Source organism: Budorcas taxicolor, chromosome 3 (genome assembly GCF_023091745.1).
Source record: "Budorcas taxicolor isolate Tak-1 chromosome 3, Takin1.1, whole genome shotgun sequence".
In the NCBI taxonomy this organism is placed as follows: domain Eukaryota; kingdom Metazoa; phylum Chordata; class Mammalia; order Artiodactyla; family Bovidae; genus Budorcas; species Budorcas taxicolor.
In genome coordinates, this window is record NC_068912.1 from 43,192,687 (window position 1) to 43,211,129 (window position 18,443).

The 18,443-nt window shown below is 39.7% G+C and overlaps 1 protein-coding gene across 1 annotated transcript in view; it reads right to left on the reverse strand.

Moving 5' to 3' along the window:
• CDC14A (cell division cycle 14A) overlaps positions 1–18,443 on the reverse strand; it is a 165,321-nt gene that overhangs the window by 67,003 nt on the left and 79,875 nt on the right. Inside the window, exons 7-8 of the mRNA XM_052637186.1 lie at positions 10,742–10,808; positions 7,514–7,576 (exon numbers count right to left, since the gene is read on the reverse strand). Of these exons, the coding sequence (XP_052493146.1) occupies positions 7,514–7,576; positions 10,742–10,808 (130 nt within the window). The remainder of the gene's footprint in view (positions 1–7,513; positions 7,577–10,741; positions 10,809–18,443) is intronic.

Below are 18,443 nucleotides of genomic sequence, written 5' to 3' on the forward strand. Positions count from 1 at the left end.
TTATTTATCGATAATTTAGACAATGGACTATTTGTACGTCATATAAAAATAATGTAAGAGCCTGCGATATCTTAGTCCAAACCTTCTAAATAGAATAGAGCCTTGAAATTAATTCTTACATGAAAAATTAAAACACTTGAAGCTGCAAGATGTAACCTGTTCCGTCATCCTAGGCTTCATGTCATTTTTGATGGTTCATTGGCAAGCCTGTCCTTGAAGAATCTGTACTTCAGCTATGTCTGGCTACCAAGCACTTGAAATGTAGCTGGTCCAAACTGAGATGCGCTGCACTATAAACTACACACTGGGTTTCAAAGGCTCAATTCAAAATTAGAAATATAAAATACTTCATTAATAATTGTTACATTGATTATATATCAAAATATTATTTCTGGTAGGGTGCATTAAAGAAAACAAACACATTATTAAAAGTAATTTCATCGTATCTTTTTACTTTTTAAAATGCAGCTATTAGAATTTTTGAATATATACATTATATACACAAATATGACTCCCATATTTCTATTGGACAGCACTGCTCTAGACCCTTTTGCAGAATGAGCAGAGTAGTTCCTGTGCTTTGCTGACCTTGTCATGAACAGCATTAGAAGAACCATTCTTATCACAAGACTCTCTTTTAGGATTTCCCTGGTGGTACAGTGGATAGGTGTTCACCTCCAATGGAGGGAACATGGGTTTGATCCCTGGTCCAGGAAGATTCCACATGCTGAGGAGCTACTCAGCCCATCTGCCACAACTACTGAGCCTGACTGAGAGCTGCAAACTGAAGCCCACGCCCGTGCTCCACAACGAGAGAAGCCACCACAGTGAGAAGGCCACACACAGCAACAAAGAGTAACCCCCACTCACCACTAGAGAAAGCCCACGCACAGCAACGAAGACCCAGCACAGCCAAAAATAAATAAATAAATAAAAGGCTCCCTTTTCATCTCACATAGAACTGCTACATCATCAATTTAGGCTTTTTCTTGAGTCATGTATTAAATGTGGTTTAGTCAAGAAGTGCCTTTGGAAGCTTTAACTTGAGCATTTCCTTATCATCTGAGACTTACATTCTCATAATTTGCTATCAACGATAACACTTTTACTTTGAAAACTATAGACTTCGTTGGAATACTGACTTTGTTAGAGCTAATGAAGTATATGAACTTAGCTATTCCACAAGTTTACCAAATGTCCAGACTCACTAAAGTAGAGCAAACAGTGGAACAAGTTATGACAAAAAACGACTGGGCCCACAGACTGTCAGGAAGAGTTCCTTTATTTATCCACTTGCTTCTTAAGCAGCATTTATGAAATGCCCCCTACCTGCTGATCACACATCTACTTGTGATTTTTTATTTTATAGGCTTTATGATAGAATAGACAAATCATTCTCTACAAGGAAGTATTTGATGGAAAACTTTTCAAGTGTTCACCAACTGCCTCCTCTCTTCCCATTACCTGGCTGATGGTCATTATTATTCACCAGGTTAAGATGTGATCACATTCTTATCAGAGTTTTGGTTAGTTGGTTTCATGCTTCTCAAAAATAAAATTAAACTATGTTTAGGTTTTTCAACAGCTTTTTCAACTAACTCTCAACATCACCATCAAAGTTTTAAAAAAGATAAAGGAGTAAGTAAATCATCAACTTGTTTTCTCTTTATTGTGGTAGGTCCTTGTCCTCCTCCCTCTCTAACCTCCACCCCAATCTCTCCTTTCATTGAAATGGCTCCAATGTTTTGCCATATATTTTTCTCCAGGTTCATATACATGGGGCAGAGATGCAGGTTTGGGGGAGACTTGAAACTTATCTAATGTGGAGGCCCATTTCAAAAAAAGAATATAAAATTATGAACACAAAAATGGTTTCCATGCAAATAGGGACCTATACAATTTAAACTTCACTCACTTCATAGGAAATTACTGATACCTTTGGTCATATAATACAGATAGACAGATATATGTACAAGGTGGAGGGGGGGGTCTTGTTATTGTTTGTTTAAAAAATAGAAGGTTATAAGCACTCTTCCATATCAACTTTTTCCAATCAATATATAATAGAAATCATTCATGAAAAGTGGCATAGCTCAAGTCAATTTCTTTAAATCACTACATGACATTCCATGGTGTATCTGTACTACAGGTTATTTATTCAACCTTCCCCCTTAAAATGCAGTCTTTTTGTTCCTAATTATTTGGGGGGGGGGGGGGTGGGTAGTAGGATTCTTTTTTTTATTTTTTTGACACTACTATTGGGTGGACCAAAAAGTTCATTTGGGTTTTTCTGTACCATCATATGGAAAAACCCAAACAAACTTTTTGGCCAACCCAATAAAAATGTCACAATAACAATGTTTTTACAATTTAAGATTAAGAAATTCTTTGGAGATTTTTAATAAATTGTACTACACGTATTAATTTAGGGAGAAGTGGCAGTTTTATGATGTTAAATCTTTCTATCCAAGAACACAGGACGTATTTTCCACTTAGTCATGTTCAGTCCACAAGGAATTTACAGTCTAGTAAGGAAAATAAAGCTTTTATGCAAAAAGCCATAATATAAGAAAAATGGAAAGCACAAATCTTGACACATGAAACTGAGGGGGAGAGAATATTGTAAAGGGTGAGAGCTGATCTGTGTAGGATTTTACACACATGAGAGGAAAATGTTGAAGGTGACGGGTATTTGGAAAAAACAAGCTCAGCCAGGGTGCAGAGACATTCAAGAAACAATAAATAAGCAGCCCAGTAGGGCTGGAACACAGAGTGCGCACACCAAAGAAACAGGAGACAGGCCAGCAAGGTGGGCTGGACTGCATCCAAAGCTAACAATGCCAGGACAGGGGAATTTATCCTCATGTCAGCCAGGTAATGAGCGCGGCAGCCAGTGTGAGGACAAGGCAAGGCAAGAACTCTGTTTTAAGACCATTCGGTGAAGTGTGTGAAAGACCAAGGGGAGAAGGGGCCTGGGCTCCTTAAAGAGCAGTTACAATTGTCTACCACAGAGGACGCAACACCTGAGCCACGGGAAGGAAATGAGAACACAGAGGAAGAGAGAGACGAAACACACCCCTGGGGCCCTAGCAACGGGAACTCAAATAGTCAACAGATTACGGAGGGGGAAAAAGTGATGGTTTTAGTCTTGAGCCTGGGTGAACAGTAGAATGGTGATGCCATTCATACAGATGAACAAAGCCAAAGCCCATGTTTGGGTGAAAGATGATTAGTTTCTTCTCAGATGTGTCAAACCTAACATGTAAGCAGGATATCCGAATAGATACATCCTGAACTGGAGACCAGAATGTGAGGGCTACCCTTGTCCTGCTAGTAAAAGTGAAAGTAGCTCAGGCGTGTCTGACTCTTTGTGATCCCAAGGACTATACAGTCCATGGAATTCTCCAGGCCAGAATACTGGAGTGGGTAGCCTTTGCTTTCTCTAGCGGATATTCCCAGCCCAGGGATCAAACCCAGGTTTCCCGCATTGCAGGTGGATTCTTTACCACCTGAGACACCAGGGAAGCCCTGCTAAGAACAGTGATAAATGTTATAACCCTGGAGAACTTTAACAGAACAGCTCATTTTCATGAATGGTCAACCTACTCAGAGTCTACTGGTGTCTCCTATTTCAGGAAAAGTTGACTGCTTCTAGGTAGGTGCCCAATATACTACTGGAGATCAGTGGAGAAATAACTCCAGAAAGAATGAAGGGACACATCCAAAGCAAAAACACCACCAGTTGTGGATGTGACTGGTGATAGAAGCCAGGTCCAATGCTGAAAAGAGTAATATTGCATAGGAGCCTGGAATGTTAGCTCCAATAATCAAGGCAAATTGGAAGTGGTTAAACAGGAGATGGAAAGAGTGAACGTTGACATTCTAGGATCAGTGAACTAAGATGGACTAGAATGGGTGAATTTAACTCAGATGGCCATTACATCTACTACTGTGGGCAGGAATCCCTTAGAAGAAATGGAGTAGCCATCATAGTTAACAAAAGTCCAAAATGTAGTACTTGGATGCAATCTCAAAAATGACAGAATGATCTCTGTTTGTTTCCAAGGCAAACCATTCAGTATCTCAGTACTCCAAGTCTATGTCTCAACCAGTAACACTGAAAAAGCTGAAGTTGAACGGTTCTAGGAAGACCTAGGATGGGGGAGCCTGGTGGGCTGCCACCTATGGGGTCACACAGAGTCGGACACGACTGCAGCGACTTAGCAGCAGCAGCAGCAGGAAGACCTACAAGACCTTCTAGAACTAACACCCAAAGAAGATGTCCTTTTCATTATAGGGGACTGGAATGCAAAAGTAGGAAGTCAAGAAATACCTGCAGTAACAGGCAAACTTGGCCTTGGTGTACAGAATGAAGCAGGGCAAAGGCTAATAGAGTTCTGGCAAGAGAACGCACGGTCATAGCAAACACCCTCTTCCAACAACACAAGAGAAGACTCTACACATGGACATCACCAGATGGACAAGACTGAAATCATTCTGATTATATTCTCTGCAACCAAAATTGGAGAAGCTCTATACAGTCAGCAAAAACAAGACTGGGAGCTGACTGTGGCTCAGATCATGAACTCCTTATTGCCAAACTCAGACTTAAATTGAAGAAAGTGGGGAAAACCACTAGACCATACAGGTATGGCCTAAATCAAATCCCTTATGATTATACAGTGGAAGTGAGAAATAGATTTAAGGGCCTAGATCTGATAGACAAAGTGCCTGATGAACTATGGATGGAGGTTCATGACATTGTACAGGAGACAGGGATCAAGACCATCCCCAAGAAAAAGAAATGCAAAAAAGCAAAACGGCTGTCTGAGGAAGCCTTACAAATAGCTGTGAAAAGAAGAGAAGTGAAAAGCAAAGAAGAAAAGGAAAGATATACCCATTTGAATGCAGAGTTCCAAAGAATAGCAAGGAGAGATAAAAAAGCCTTCCTCAGGGATCAGTGCAAAGAAATAGAGGAAAACAACAGAATGGGAAAGACTAGAGATCTCTTCAAGAAAATTAGAGATACCAACGGAACATTTCATGCAAACATGGGCTCAATAAAGGACAAAAATGGTATGGACCTAACACAAGCAGAAGATATTAAGAAGAGGTGGCAAGAATACACAGAAGAACTATACAAAAAGGATCTTCATGACCCAGATAATCACGATGGTGTGATCACTCATCTAGAGCCAGACATCCTGGAATATGAAGTCAAGTGGGCCTTAGGAACCATCACTACAAACAAAGCTAGTGGAGGTGATGGAATTCCAGTTGAGTGATTTCAAATCCTGAAAGATGATGCTGTGAAAGTGCTGCACTAAATATATCAGCAAATTTGGAAAACTCAGCAGTGGCCACAGGACTGGAAAAGGTCAGTTTTCATTTCAAACCCAAAGAAAGGTGATGTCAAAGAATGCTCAAACTACCGCACAATTGCACTCATCTTACATGTTAGTAAAATAATGCTCAAAATTCTCCAAGCCAGGCTTCAGCAATACGTGAACCAAGAACGTCCAGATGTTCAAGCTGGTTTTAGAAAAGGCAGAGGAACCAGAGATCAAATTGCCAACATCCACTGGATCATGGAAAAAGCAAGAGAATTCCAGAAAAACTTCTATTTCTGCTTTATTGACTATGCCATAGCCTTTGACTGTGTGGATCACAAGAAACTGTGGAAAATTCTGAAAGAGATGGGAATACCAGATCACCTGACCCGCCTCCCGAGAAACCTGTATGCAGGTCAGGAAGCAACAGTTAGAACTGGACATGAACAACAGACTGGTTCCAAATAGGAAAAGGAGTACGTCAAGGCTGTATATTGTCACCCTGTTTATTTAACCTATATGCAGAGTACATCATGAGAAACACTGGACTGGATGAAGCACAAGCTGGAATCAAGATTGCTGGAAGAAATATCAATAACCTCAGATATGCAGATGACACCACCCTTATGGCAGAAAGTGAAGAAGAACTAAAGAGCCTCTTGATGAAAGTGAAAGAAGAGAGTGAAAAAGTTGGCTTAAAGCTCAACATTCAGAAAACGAAGATCATGGCATCCGGTCCATCACTTTGTGGTAAATAGATGGGGAAACAGCGGCTGACTTTATTTTTCTGGGCTCTAAAATCACTGCAGATGGTGATTGCAGCCATGAAATTAAAAGATGCTTACTCCTTGGAAGGAAAGTTATGACCAACTTAGATAGCATATTCAAAAGCAGAGACATTACTTTGTTAACAAAGGTCCATCTAGTCAATGCTATGGTTTTTCCAGTAGTCATGTATCGATGTGAAAGTTGGACTATAAAGAAAGCTGAGTGATGAAGAACTGATGCTTTTGAACTGTGGTGTTGGCGAAGACTCTTGAGAGTCCCTTGGACTGCAAGGAGATCCAAACAGTCCATGCTAAAGGAGATCAATCCTGGGTGTTCATTGGAAGGACTGATGTTGAAGCTGAAGCTCCAATACTTTGGCAACCCAATGTGAAGAGCTGACTCATTTGAAAAGACCCTGATGCTGGAAAAGATTGAAGGTGGGAGGAGATGGGGACGACAGAGGATGAGATGGTTGGATGGCATCACTGACTCAATGGACATGAGTTTGGGTAAACTCCGGGAGTTGATGATGGACAGGGAGGGCTGGGGTGCTGCGGTTCACGGGGTTGCAAACAGTCAGATACAACTGAGCAACTGAACTGAACTGAACTGAAGACTCCTCTACTAATCCGGAAGTGCTCTTCCCTAACACCTCCTAATAGCACAATGTAACTTGGACAGCCTTTGCCTAAACTGCCTTGCTGAGCAGGCAAGACACTGTTCAAACACTTTGTAATAGTGTATGTGTCTATATTTAGTCACTCAGTCATGTTGGACTCTGCAACTGCATGGACTGGAGCCTGCCAGTCTTCTCTGTCCATGGTATTTTTCAGGCCAGAATACTAGAGTGGGTTGCTATTTCTTCCTCCAGGGGATCTTCCCAACCCCTCTTCTGCATCTCTTACATTGCAAGCAGATTCTTTATGGCTGAGCCACTGGGGGAACCCTTTGTAATGATGCCATGGTGAAAAAAAAAAAAAAAAAATCAACTAACTCTCAGAACTGAGTACATTCAGCCACATTTCAAATCAAGATATACACAGTCAAAAATATTACAAGGCACAAATCTGGTTTTGTTTTCATCTAAACCCGGATTTTTAAATAAAAGTACATGATTTTACTACCAAATTATACTTTTAAATTGTTTTTTCTTATAAACTAAAGGTTCAAAATAATTGTCAATAAAGGTTTGATGAAAGAATATAGAGAGACATGGTATTTTCCTAAACTAAAATTTTGATAACTCCTAGTTCAAAGGCAATAATCAAAGCTGAAAGGATGAAGCTGACAACTATAGAAAACTGCAGAATGCTTTTATTTAGCAGTCAATCAATTTGTAATACCTGAGTGCTAGGAATAAAAGAACAATTTAATCAACGTGAAATTATAGCTTCCAAAAATTAAAATGTACAAACCTCATAATGTTCATATTCATCCACATCAAATGTCTCAAAGTCAAAAAATCCATGTTGTAATCCCTAAAAGCAGAATTTGAATTAGTTTTTCATGTGAAATTGATTACAACTTCTAGGCATTTCTGGAATTCCTGCTCACAAATGATCCTGCCTGACCTGAAGGAGAAAATTTGAAACTTTCAATTTGTAATACATATCTAGAAACCATCTAACATACATAATTTTGCTTTGGGGCTGTCTTTGGGACTAAACACTTAGAAAAATATGAAAATATGTCCCACAAAATATGCTTCTTGAGTTCTAATATACATTAGTTTTTAATTAAAATTATTCATATATATAAAATGGATCATACTAGCAAATGTATAGTTAAAACCTATTGGGAACTATGTAATTAATTCATACCTAACTATAACAGAATATATAATTGTGATTAAATTTTCAGCTGGAAGAAAAATCAGTTATTCTTAGGTTTTTTTCCTTTTTATCATTAATGAAATATTTGGTAAAAGGGGAGTTTTTACTTAATAGGCCCTTATTTGTTCCTAAAGTCTACAATGAGAGAATTTGTTTTACAGTGATAGTTTTTGAAAGAGTAAAAATGTACTTGACTACCCTTACAATTTAGAAGGAAGAATCGATCTTTTAACAACAAAGAAAATTTTCATACTTCTTTTTTATAACCAATGATTTAGAATTTAAAAGTATCTGGCTTATTCAGACATAATATTTTGAAGAGGCATCTTCTGTTTTATAAGTCATGAAGCTATACAAATTACTGTAGAATACAAAATCAGTTACTTTTAAAAGTTACATGATCAAGCCATTAAAAATAGAAGAATCTATTAAGCCAAGTTTAGTACATCTATCTTTGAAATACCTTAGAGACCAGTGTTTTCCAAAATGTAGAACACCTGCAGTTAAGGTAATTTATATTTAAAATACAGACCCCTGGGCCCCATCGCAGAACTATGAAATCAGGTTTTTTGAGGGTGGGATCATCGCTTTTTAAATGCCTTCCTAACTGACTCTGACAACACTGGTTCAGACAACCTCTACAGGACAAGCAGAACAACCTGTCTCAATTATTTCACCTTTAAACAAAGCAACTTACTTCATCTTCATGTGCCATTCCAGACAAAACAGTGAGAATACATGCCCTGAACTACCACTTTCCTTCCTCATTTTTTAAAGAGTGTTTGTGTTCGTGTATGCCTCTATATGTAGTTCACACATATACAACCTGTGCTTATAATGATGCCAATACATCAAAGTCAGAAAGATATGCTTTCTAAAAAGGCAAAAACAGGGACATACTCTACCTTCGTAGGAGATACAGTCCTCACTGCCACAAAAATAGCCCAGCATACAGTGCTTTATATAAGAGTGTGTGTGTGTGTGTGTGTGTGTGTGTGTATGTGCACGGGCATGTGCACACGCTCGATCATGCCCAACTCTTTTTGACCCCCTGGACTGTGGCCCACCTTACCCCAGAGGATCTTCCTGACCCAGGATCGAACCTGTGTTTCTTGAGTCTCCTGCATTGACAGGTGGATTCTTTACAACTGCGCCACCTGGGAAGCCCCATGTAAGAGTGTTCAGAGAGGCAATGTGTCCCAGTTACTTAGAGACATGTTGAACAATCGATCGGATCCTCTAAATCTCATCTACATTTGGGTAAAATAAACCCCAGCATTTAATGAAACAAGAAATTTACAGAAGACCTTATTAATGAACAAAGTCATGTCTTCCTTTTACATGAGCAAGGATGTCATAAATGTCTGTATCAAGTTATCAGTTACCATAACAACAGGAGGGATACTCCAGTGTGAACTCTTCTTCAATTTTCATATGTATTATAAAAGAAACAGCTGTACCAGATGGCAGGATAGGCAATAATAATAATTGTGACAATAAATAAATAACCTTTCTCCATTCAGTCATATTTTTTAAATGCTACAATTCTGGATTGTATACTGGGTGAAATATACATAAGGGTTCTTGTGTTATTGGAAGTGTGGGTTGGTGATATTATTCACAGGAGATAGGCTAGACTATCTTGATAGTTTTTAAGTGAAACGAAAAATGTTTGAAAATCATTTTCAAGTTTTACAAAGTTTAAGTTCATTTTAAAATGAAACAAAGTCAAAAACAAACATACAGAAAACAAGTAGCATACTTTACCATAGCAATTTTCTCAACTTAAGGCAAAAGCAATGTTATACTGCATCAGAGAGAAGAATCTAGAACAAAGCTCACTGCTGATACTATATTTACAGTCCAAAATGACCCTTGCCAATGGGTTATGAAATATATACGTTCCTGGCTGGTAAAAGTCATGGCTGTATGTTCGAGATGGAATGATGTACTCTGAAGCTTCTTTAGAATTCACAGCATAGCACACGTGACTTAGACTATAAATCAGTGTTTCTAAAACATATTCCAAAGTTCTCAACAATCTTTTGGATTAACTTCTCCACAACGTATATAAATAACTCAGTAACTATGGCTGTAAACTTTAGAGTGCATCAGATCACACAGACGTCAGGGCACCACTCCCAGAGTTTATGGTCCAGTTGCTACTGGACGAAGTCTGAGCATCCATATCTCTGCACAAGTTCCCACACTGAGACAACCATGGGTTTATGACACACCCGGATAGGATACTAGAAGGAACTCCAGACTGATATGGAAATCTGAGTTAGAAGGAGCCCTAATAACTCCCTGTGGCCCCGAGAGTGACTTAGCCTCTCTGGGGTTGTTTCCTCATCTGTAAAAATGAGATAATAATATCTAACCTGCTCACTCCTTCCTGGGCATGTAATACTATCCAATGAGAAAAGCAAGGTGGAAATGTTCTCCACACTGACTGGAGAGCTGTGGCTTAGATGACTTCCTGCCTCTCTCACACCAAGATCTAGCTTGATAAGGAAGCTGAGCAGGTGACAAAGCAAGGTCACGGCGATGGCAGCAGACAGAAATGCTAACACAAATAGTTTAAGCGAGAAAGGGAGACCCCTTCTGCATCTATAAGAAGAGTTATCCCCCAGAACACCTCCGCTGTTGGCCCTGTGGTCTGTGTTTTGCAGATCAACCATCGTTCAAGAAGTAGAAAGCCACCTTCTTACTACCTCCTCTCCCTTCTCTCCAACAACAAAGATATCAACACCTCTCCTTTTTCATATTGTTAAATTACAATGGCAGCTACAGCAAGAAAATTGTTATTACCTTTCTGATTCCCTGCAAACAGTCAAGGATGGTGAGATTGTAAGTGCAATTTCCAAAGGAAGCATCCCTATGAAGACAAAAAAATAAGTAACATTAAAGACATGCATTTTGAATACTCAAGTAATATGTCAGTTGGATACATGCTTGTTTAGTTTCACAGTTGTCAACATGGTAAACTTATATAACACATCAGATCCTACTAGTTAATGACTCCTACAGCTTAACTCAGCCCAGCTTAACTGGGCTTCCCTGGTGGCTCAGACAGTAAAGCGTCTGCCGGCAGTGTGGGAGACATGGGTTCGATCCCTGGGTTGGGAAGATCCCTTGGAGAAGGAAACAGCAACCCACTCCAGTACTCTTGCCTGGAAAATTCCATGGACTGAGGAGCCTGGTGGGCTACAGTCCATGGGGTTGCAAAGAGTCGAACACGACTGAGCGACTTCACTTTCACTTTCACAGCTTAACTCAAGCACGTCTGGAATTGCTTGAATCCAACAAGATGAGTTAAGAGAAAGCAGATTTAGGAACCAGAACTCTGTGATCAGATTGCCTTCAAATTCCAACTCTGCCACATATTGGCTGGGAGCTCAAGCCAATTTTACCTCTATCTGTTTTGCATTCCTGATTTGTGAAATGAAGTTACTAATTCAATATTCATAATGTCCTTCCTATAGTGCTTAGCACAAAAGGAACCACTCAATAACTGTTATGACTATTATTCTTATTATTAACAATGAGTGTTTCATTAAGTAAAACATGCATCATCATGACAGGTATTCAGAAAGAGAAATAACCATCTGTCAGGAATACAGCAAAGTGGTGAAAGTGAAAGTCATTCAGTTGTGTCTGACTCTCTGCAACCCTATGGACTGTAGCCCACCAGGCTCTTCTGTCCATGGGGATTCTCCAGGCAAGAATACTGGTCTGGGTAGCCATTCCCTTCTCCAGGAGATCTTCCCAACCCAGGGGTCAAACCTGAGTCTCCTGCATTACAGGCAGATTCTTTACCATCTGAGCCATCAGGAAAGCCCATATGGCAAATACAAACATAAAAGTTTAAGGGGGACAATGTATTCAGGTCATTAAAACCTGGCAGTTACTTTCACAGATTAAATGCCACCACTTCCATTCTGTTCCCCTACTCCCACCTTCATCCCCACAAAAAATGCTAAGGAAAATGCCATCCTGCTTCCAAACAATCTCCTCTCAGGTTCTAGCAGAAGTGGAGACCTACTGCATCGAAAACTGAGTGCTTCATCCTTTATTTAAGTTTTTAGAGCAACTTACCAGGCCTTCTTTAGGCAACATAAAACTCTAGTATCAAGTTCAGGTCAGTTAGCAGAACTGGCATTGGAGCTTTAATACTAACAATGTTCCAAAGTGTCCAAGGCAAGAAACTTGACCTCAAGGCTCTCAGTAGCTTGGCCCAGCCCCTACTGCTGACCTGAATGAACAGAGCTGTCAGGCACCTGCCAATCACAAAGTCAAAGGCACCACACAAAGTTGGGGGGTGGGGCCCAGCGGGGAACGCCAAAGAAGACGCTTCATGGGGAGAAAATGACTCTTTAAGGTTTTAACACATAATTAACATAAAACTAAGTCTTGTATCACAAGCAGTCAAGGGAACTTGAACCGATGGCTGCTAAGCCGTGAACTGAAATGCAACATCAACATCACTGAGTTTCAGCATCCTGATAACCTAATTTAAAAACAGTAGGTTAACCTAAGCAAGGCAGCCTAACAGAAATGTTTAAGTCCTGAAACTTCAAAGTTAACCTATATTAAGGAAGGGTTATTATAGGTATTTCATCCTGATTTAAAGAGTTCTTTTTCAATGCTATCTGAATACATAGGGAAAAACAAAAGCGCCCCCTTTTCAAACATCTTGTAAAGACATAAATCATATATTAAGAAGCAAATTTTAATGGATTAAGCTAGTGAAAGTAGTAGGTATGGATCTAAGAAAAAATACTAATTTATATAAATAACAACACATTCCTTTGTAGGAACTTGTCTTTTTAGGACAAGGTTCATGGACCCCTGCAGCATTCTCATGAAGCCTGTGGACCCCTCTTTTCAGAATGTTTTCAAATGAATAAAATACACAGAACTGATAAAAGACAAATGTAATTAAATTTAAAGTTATCAAAACATAACAAAAACAAATATATAATACAATATTTAATTATGTTTAATATCATACTTAACATATTAGTAGTAGGTCTGATTATAGTTTTAAAGGAGTGAACATAAATATCTTAAGATATACACAACAGCTGTAATGGGATATTAAAATGTCTATAGTTTCTATTGTGAAAAAGTCACTTGAATTGCTAATACTACTATAGTTTATTATTTATAACATTTATATTGAGTTACCAAGCAGTTCGTTCAAGTTTTATGGCTGTTACATCTTTTGGAAAAATTACCTTATGGAAAAATCCAAACGAACTTTTTGGCCAACCCAGTTGTTGAATTTAATCTTATAAATTGGGACTTCCCAGGTGGTTCAGTGGTAACGAATCCACCTGCCAATGCAGGAAACACCGGCATTCAATCCCTCAGACAGGAAAATCCCCTGGAGGAGGAAATGGCAACCCACTTGAATATCCTCACCGGGAAAATCCCACGAACAGAAGAGCCTGGCAGGTGATTCATGGGATCACAAAGAGCTGGACACGATTGAGCAACTGAGCACACGCACATTATCGTATAAGGTTAGTGAAAATAAAGAATTTTTGTCATCTAAATCCACCAATCCTCTGAATTCTCTCCACAGACACTAGATCAAAACTACTGCTTTGGTAAAGAAAAGAAAAAACTCAGCATTTAAAAAGAATAGAAGAAATTATAAGAATTGAAGGTGCCCCTTACTTCTTCAAGTATACCTTCCCACCTAGACTCAGCTAAACAAATGCACAAATATAGGTTATCAGACAAGCTCCAGATCCAGTCTTTCTTACTGTCTGCAAAGCATGGTGAGATTATTATGAGATCTCTTGTCCTAGCACAGCCACAATCTCTACCAACAACTGGAAAGACCACTCTAGTGATGTGGTGATCAAGTGTGCAGACTTGAGAGTGACAGGCGAGATTAGGATGCAAGGCAGTCAGCAGGCTAGAAAGACAGGCAGGCATTCAATATAATAAGGGTGCAATAAAGTTAAGCCACATCCTCAGGACTGGGGAAGTTGATGACGCAGCTTTTTTACCAAAACTTACTAAGCTGGGTAATTTAGACACATTAACACCTTTGATCCTCATGAAGGCAGGAGGTTCCCAAAAGCTGCCCTCATAACTAGGCAAGAGAAAAATGGCTTATTATTGGCACTCGGCATATACACAGTCAAAGGAGAGCAACCAAAAAAGTGAAGGGACACAAAGACACGTTACATATTCTCTGTGGGAAAAAGAGAGAGAAAATGGTAAAGGTGATGATAAATACATGTATCTACCAAAACCCCACTAAAAGGAGAATTCTAAAGAGCTTTTTAACATGGACTCCAACAAGGTCAGGGAGATGAGAGCAGACAACATCAATAAAATTCTGAAAGCTGGAAATCAGATAAATGAGTGACAATAAATTAGAAGACTAAGAAAACAATACTAAGGTAACAGTGGAAAAATCAGCATCAACCCAGTCAATACCAGATAATTCACAAAAGGCTCAGGAAGTGACGGCACTGGGTGCTTCAGGCAGTGAGGATGAAGGACTGAAATAAGTTGGAAGGTACACTTAAGAAGCTGAAAGATTTTACTCGACAAAAGAAATATTTTTTATTTAAATATACCTATTTTTAATCGGAGAACAACTGCTTTACAACATTTGTGTTGGTGTCTGCTATACATTAACATGAATCAGCCACACGTATACATATGTCCCGACCTTCTGGAATCTCTCTCCCACCTCCCACCTCATCCCTCTAGTTGTCACAGAGCACCTGATTTGAGCTCCCTGCATCATACATCAAAGTTCCACAGGTTATCTAATTTTATATATGGTAATAAATATGTTTCAATGCTACTCTCTCAGTAGGTCCCAATGTCTCCTCCCCCATTGTGTCCACAAGTCATATTATCTCCCATTTTATAAATAAATCTTTCCTGTTGAGTTTTCTCAACCACCTGATATAGTCAGCACCATCTAAAAATAAAATGGTTGGTCCTGGAAGGCAGCAAGATACCTGACCCACACAACATTCAAGTTTGAATTAGAAGATGACTTGCAAGGAATATTTTCCACCTACATTGTTATGTGAAATGGAGGTGAAGTTTAGGAATACACCAGGCTTTAGTAAACTCAAAAGTTCTTCCCACTCTGAAACTGCATAATTATTCAACACAATGGATGATTTCTTTCCTTTCTATATCTCTCTCTTGGATCCTTCCCAATAGCATTTTAACATTTTTCAGGTTCCTACCATTTTAAAAATAAAAAAATAAAAAATTTTCTTGACTTCCACCACTACCCTCTCTTTGGCTTCCTCTTTAAAATAAGACTTCTCTGAAAAATTACTCATCTTACTGCTACCACTTTCTCTTCTCTCATATCTTAAGGAACTCTGTTTCTACCCTCATCCATGCCAAGAACATGTCTCATTAAGGTCACCAATGATCTCCTTACTGCTAAACCCAGGTGAAATTTTTGTAATGAAATAAAATTTATCATTTTAGCCTTTCTGAAGTACACAACTTAGTGATTTTCAGTGTTTTCATAATGTTGTGATTTTTAGTATAGTCACAATTCACAATTTCAGTACAGTCACAATTCAATAAAGAAGGCTGAGCACGGAACAATTGATGCTTTTGAACTGTGGTGTTGGAAAAGACTCTTAAGAGTCCCCTGCACTGCAAGGAGATCAAACCAGTCAATCCTAAAGGAAATCAACCCTGAATATTCATTGGAAGGACTGATGCTGAAGCTGAAGTTCCAATACTTTGGCCACCTGATGGGAAGAACTGACTCATTAGAAAAGACCCTGATGCTGGGAAAGATAGAAGGCAGGAGGAGAAGGGGACAACAGAGGATGAGATTGTTGGACAGCATCACCGACTTGATGGATATGAGTTTGAGCAAACTCCAGGAGATGGTGAAGAACAGGGAAGCCTGCGTGCTGCAGTCCATGGGGTTGCAAAGAGTCGGACATGATTGAGTGGCTGAACAACAACAGTTCACACCACTGATTTCAAACCATTTCCGTCACCCCAGAAAGAAACTATACCCATTTGTAATAACTCTTCATTCCCTCTCCATCCCTGACAATCACTAATCTATTTTCTGTCTTTCTGGATGTGCTTATTCTAAGTCCAGGGAACATTCTGCAAGCATCATTTTATTTACTATTAATATGTCAGGAACAGGTAATTCCCTCTGAATACTCTCTTCATTGTTTCTGGATTCTACCCCTCTCAACACTACTCCATCCCAATGTCCTGTGCAAAGTCACCCTTCACCTCCCGTCTCCTCAAGGTTCAACGCCAGACTCAGATTCTTCGTACTCCATACTTTCCCCCAAGCCTGGGCACTCTCAAACTTTAATGTCATCAGCATCAGCACCACCAACATGGCTTCTTAGAACACAGAATGCTGGACCCCACCCGAGTTTCAGATTCAGTAGGTCTGGGGAAGGGGCTGAGACTGTGCATTTCTAACAAGTTTCCAGGCACTATCAGTGCTTCTGGTAGGAGGGACCACATTTTGAGGATCACCGCCCTAAACAAACTCATTGACATAAGTTACCACCTATCTGTCAATAAGCTTCAAGGTCTTCTCTCTAGCACAGACTCCTTAAAACTCCAAAATGGTTCAGCCAACCACATACGTGATGTTTCCATTTGGGCGTCTTAAGGCATCTCATGGGCTTTTCTGGTGGCTCAGAATCTGAGCTCACAATCTCAGTTTCTGATAAAGAATCTACCTGCAATGCAGGAAACCCGGGTTCCATTCCTGGGTTGGGAAGATCCCCTGGAGAAGGAAATGGCAACCCACTCCAGTACTCTTGCCTGGAGAATTCCATGGATGGAGGAGTCTGGTGGGCTACAGTTCATGGGTCTTACTGTGTAAGAAGAATCTCTTGAATATGCCCCACCCCAAAATAGTAACAACAATACCCTGGCCCTCCAACCCTCTCTAATTCAGTAAAAGACACAGCTTCCATAATCACTGAAGCTAGCACCCAGAAGTCCTTCCATCTCTCTCATTTCCATATCCTACTGTGCTCTGCCTTGTTGTTTTCCCTCCTAAGCGTCTCTTGAATGCACTTACTTCTCCTCAGTTCTGCTAACTCTCAGGCAGTAACCCTCATGCAGACAAGAGCTGCCCATGTCCACTCCTTGCCCTTCTAATGAGTATTCTTCACGGCAGCCAGAGTGAGAGCTTGAAAAGGCAAGTCTGCTTCAGTTACTCTTCTGCTGTCACCCTTCACTGATTCCACAGAAGGGAAAGTTCAAATCCTAAAATAGATGCAAGGCCTGTGATATCTGGCCCTGCCTGCCCCTCCGGTCTCTCCCTCATTTCACACTCCCTTCTCGCTCTCTGCGCCCCTCACAACGCCCTCCTCCCCTGAGCTCCTTGGAGAGGCACTCAGCTCCCACTACAGAACCTTTGCTTCTCAGGTCACATGCTCTCCAATCGCCTGTGCCTAGGTTACCCTACTCACCCTTCAGCTCCCAGCTCACAGATCACTTGTCTCAGGCGGAAAAACCTCCAACCCCACTCTCTGGCTAGATCAGGTCCCCAACATTTCTTTTCCCACTGGACTTCACTACAGTTTGACATTATATCCTGATGTGTTCATTTGATTCTCTGCCTCTCAATATATAAGAGTCACGTAGAAGACAGCATCTATATGTTTATTACTCCCTATTGTCTTCTTAGTACCTATTACAGTGCCTGGTATGAAACAAACAATAAATGTTTGTCAATAAGTGTTTAAATTAAAGAAGCTTGGGAGATCATTGCAAGAAAATGTCGTATAATATCCTACAGCCACTTTTGCTATCTCAAGGGCCTAACACTTCAATTCTCATGAACAAGAAGACTTTCTTTGCATTAACCCAAAATTCCTTTTGTCCATTAATATCATCCCTCTGTTCTCTTTGCCAAAGAGTATTGATTGAATAAATCTAAAAGCAATGATGTCCAAAGCAGTTTTCTTTTGTCAGGTGGTATTAAACACACTTTTATTTTAAACCAGATACTTTAGAGAGGTTATACAGAGCTTTGGATTTAAATCACTACATCAATGTGCTACAAAGTTTTATACTCCCACAGTTTTTGTTGCAGTTATGATTCCCATTTGTTTATTGAACTCCTGATTTGCTTTTTTACTCATTCATGCATGCATTCATTTATATTTATTGAGACAAATAGTTTCTGAGTTGAATAAGAGGACACGTGTTTTTCCACCTTCCTCACAAAGGACCACTGAAAGCCTACAGAGATCAACCACAGGAAAAAGCTTGCACATCCTATGCTGCCTGGGAAAACTATAGCTCTAACCCTTATCTACCATGATAGTTATACCATGTATTGCATTACTCCCTTAAACAGGTAAACACAAGGATGCTCTTCATTCAGGAGATAAGGTAATACCCCAAACACCCAGGACATCTAATCATTCAGCTTTGCCGAAGAAGAAATCATGTGTCTATAACCCCCAATACAGAAGACTAACATTAGAACCAATCTAGAGACATCCAA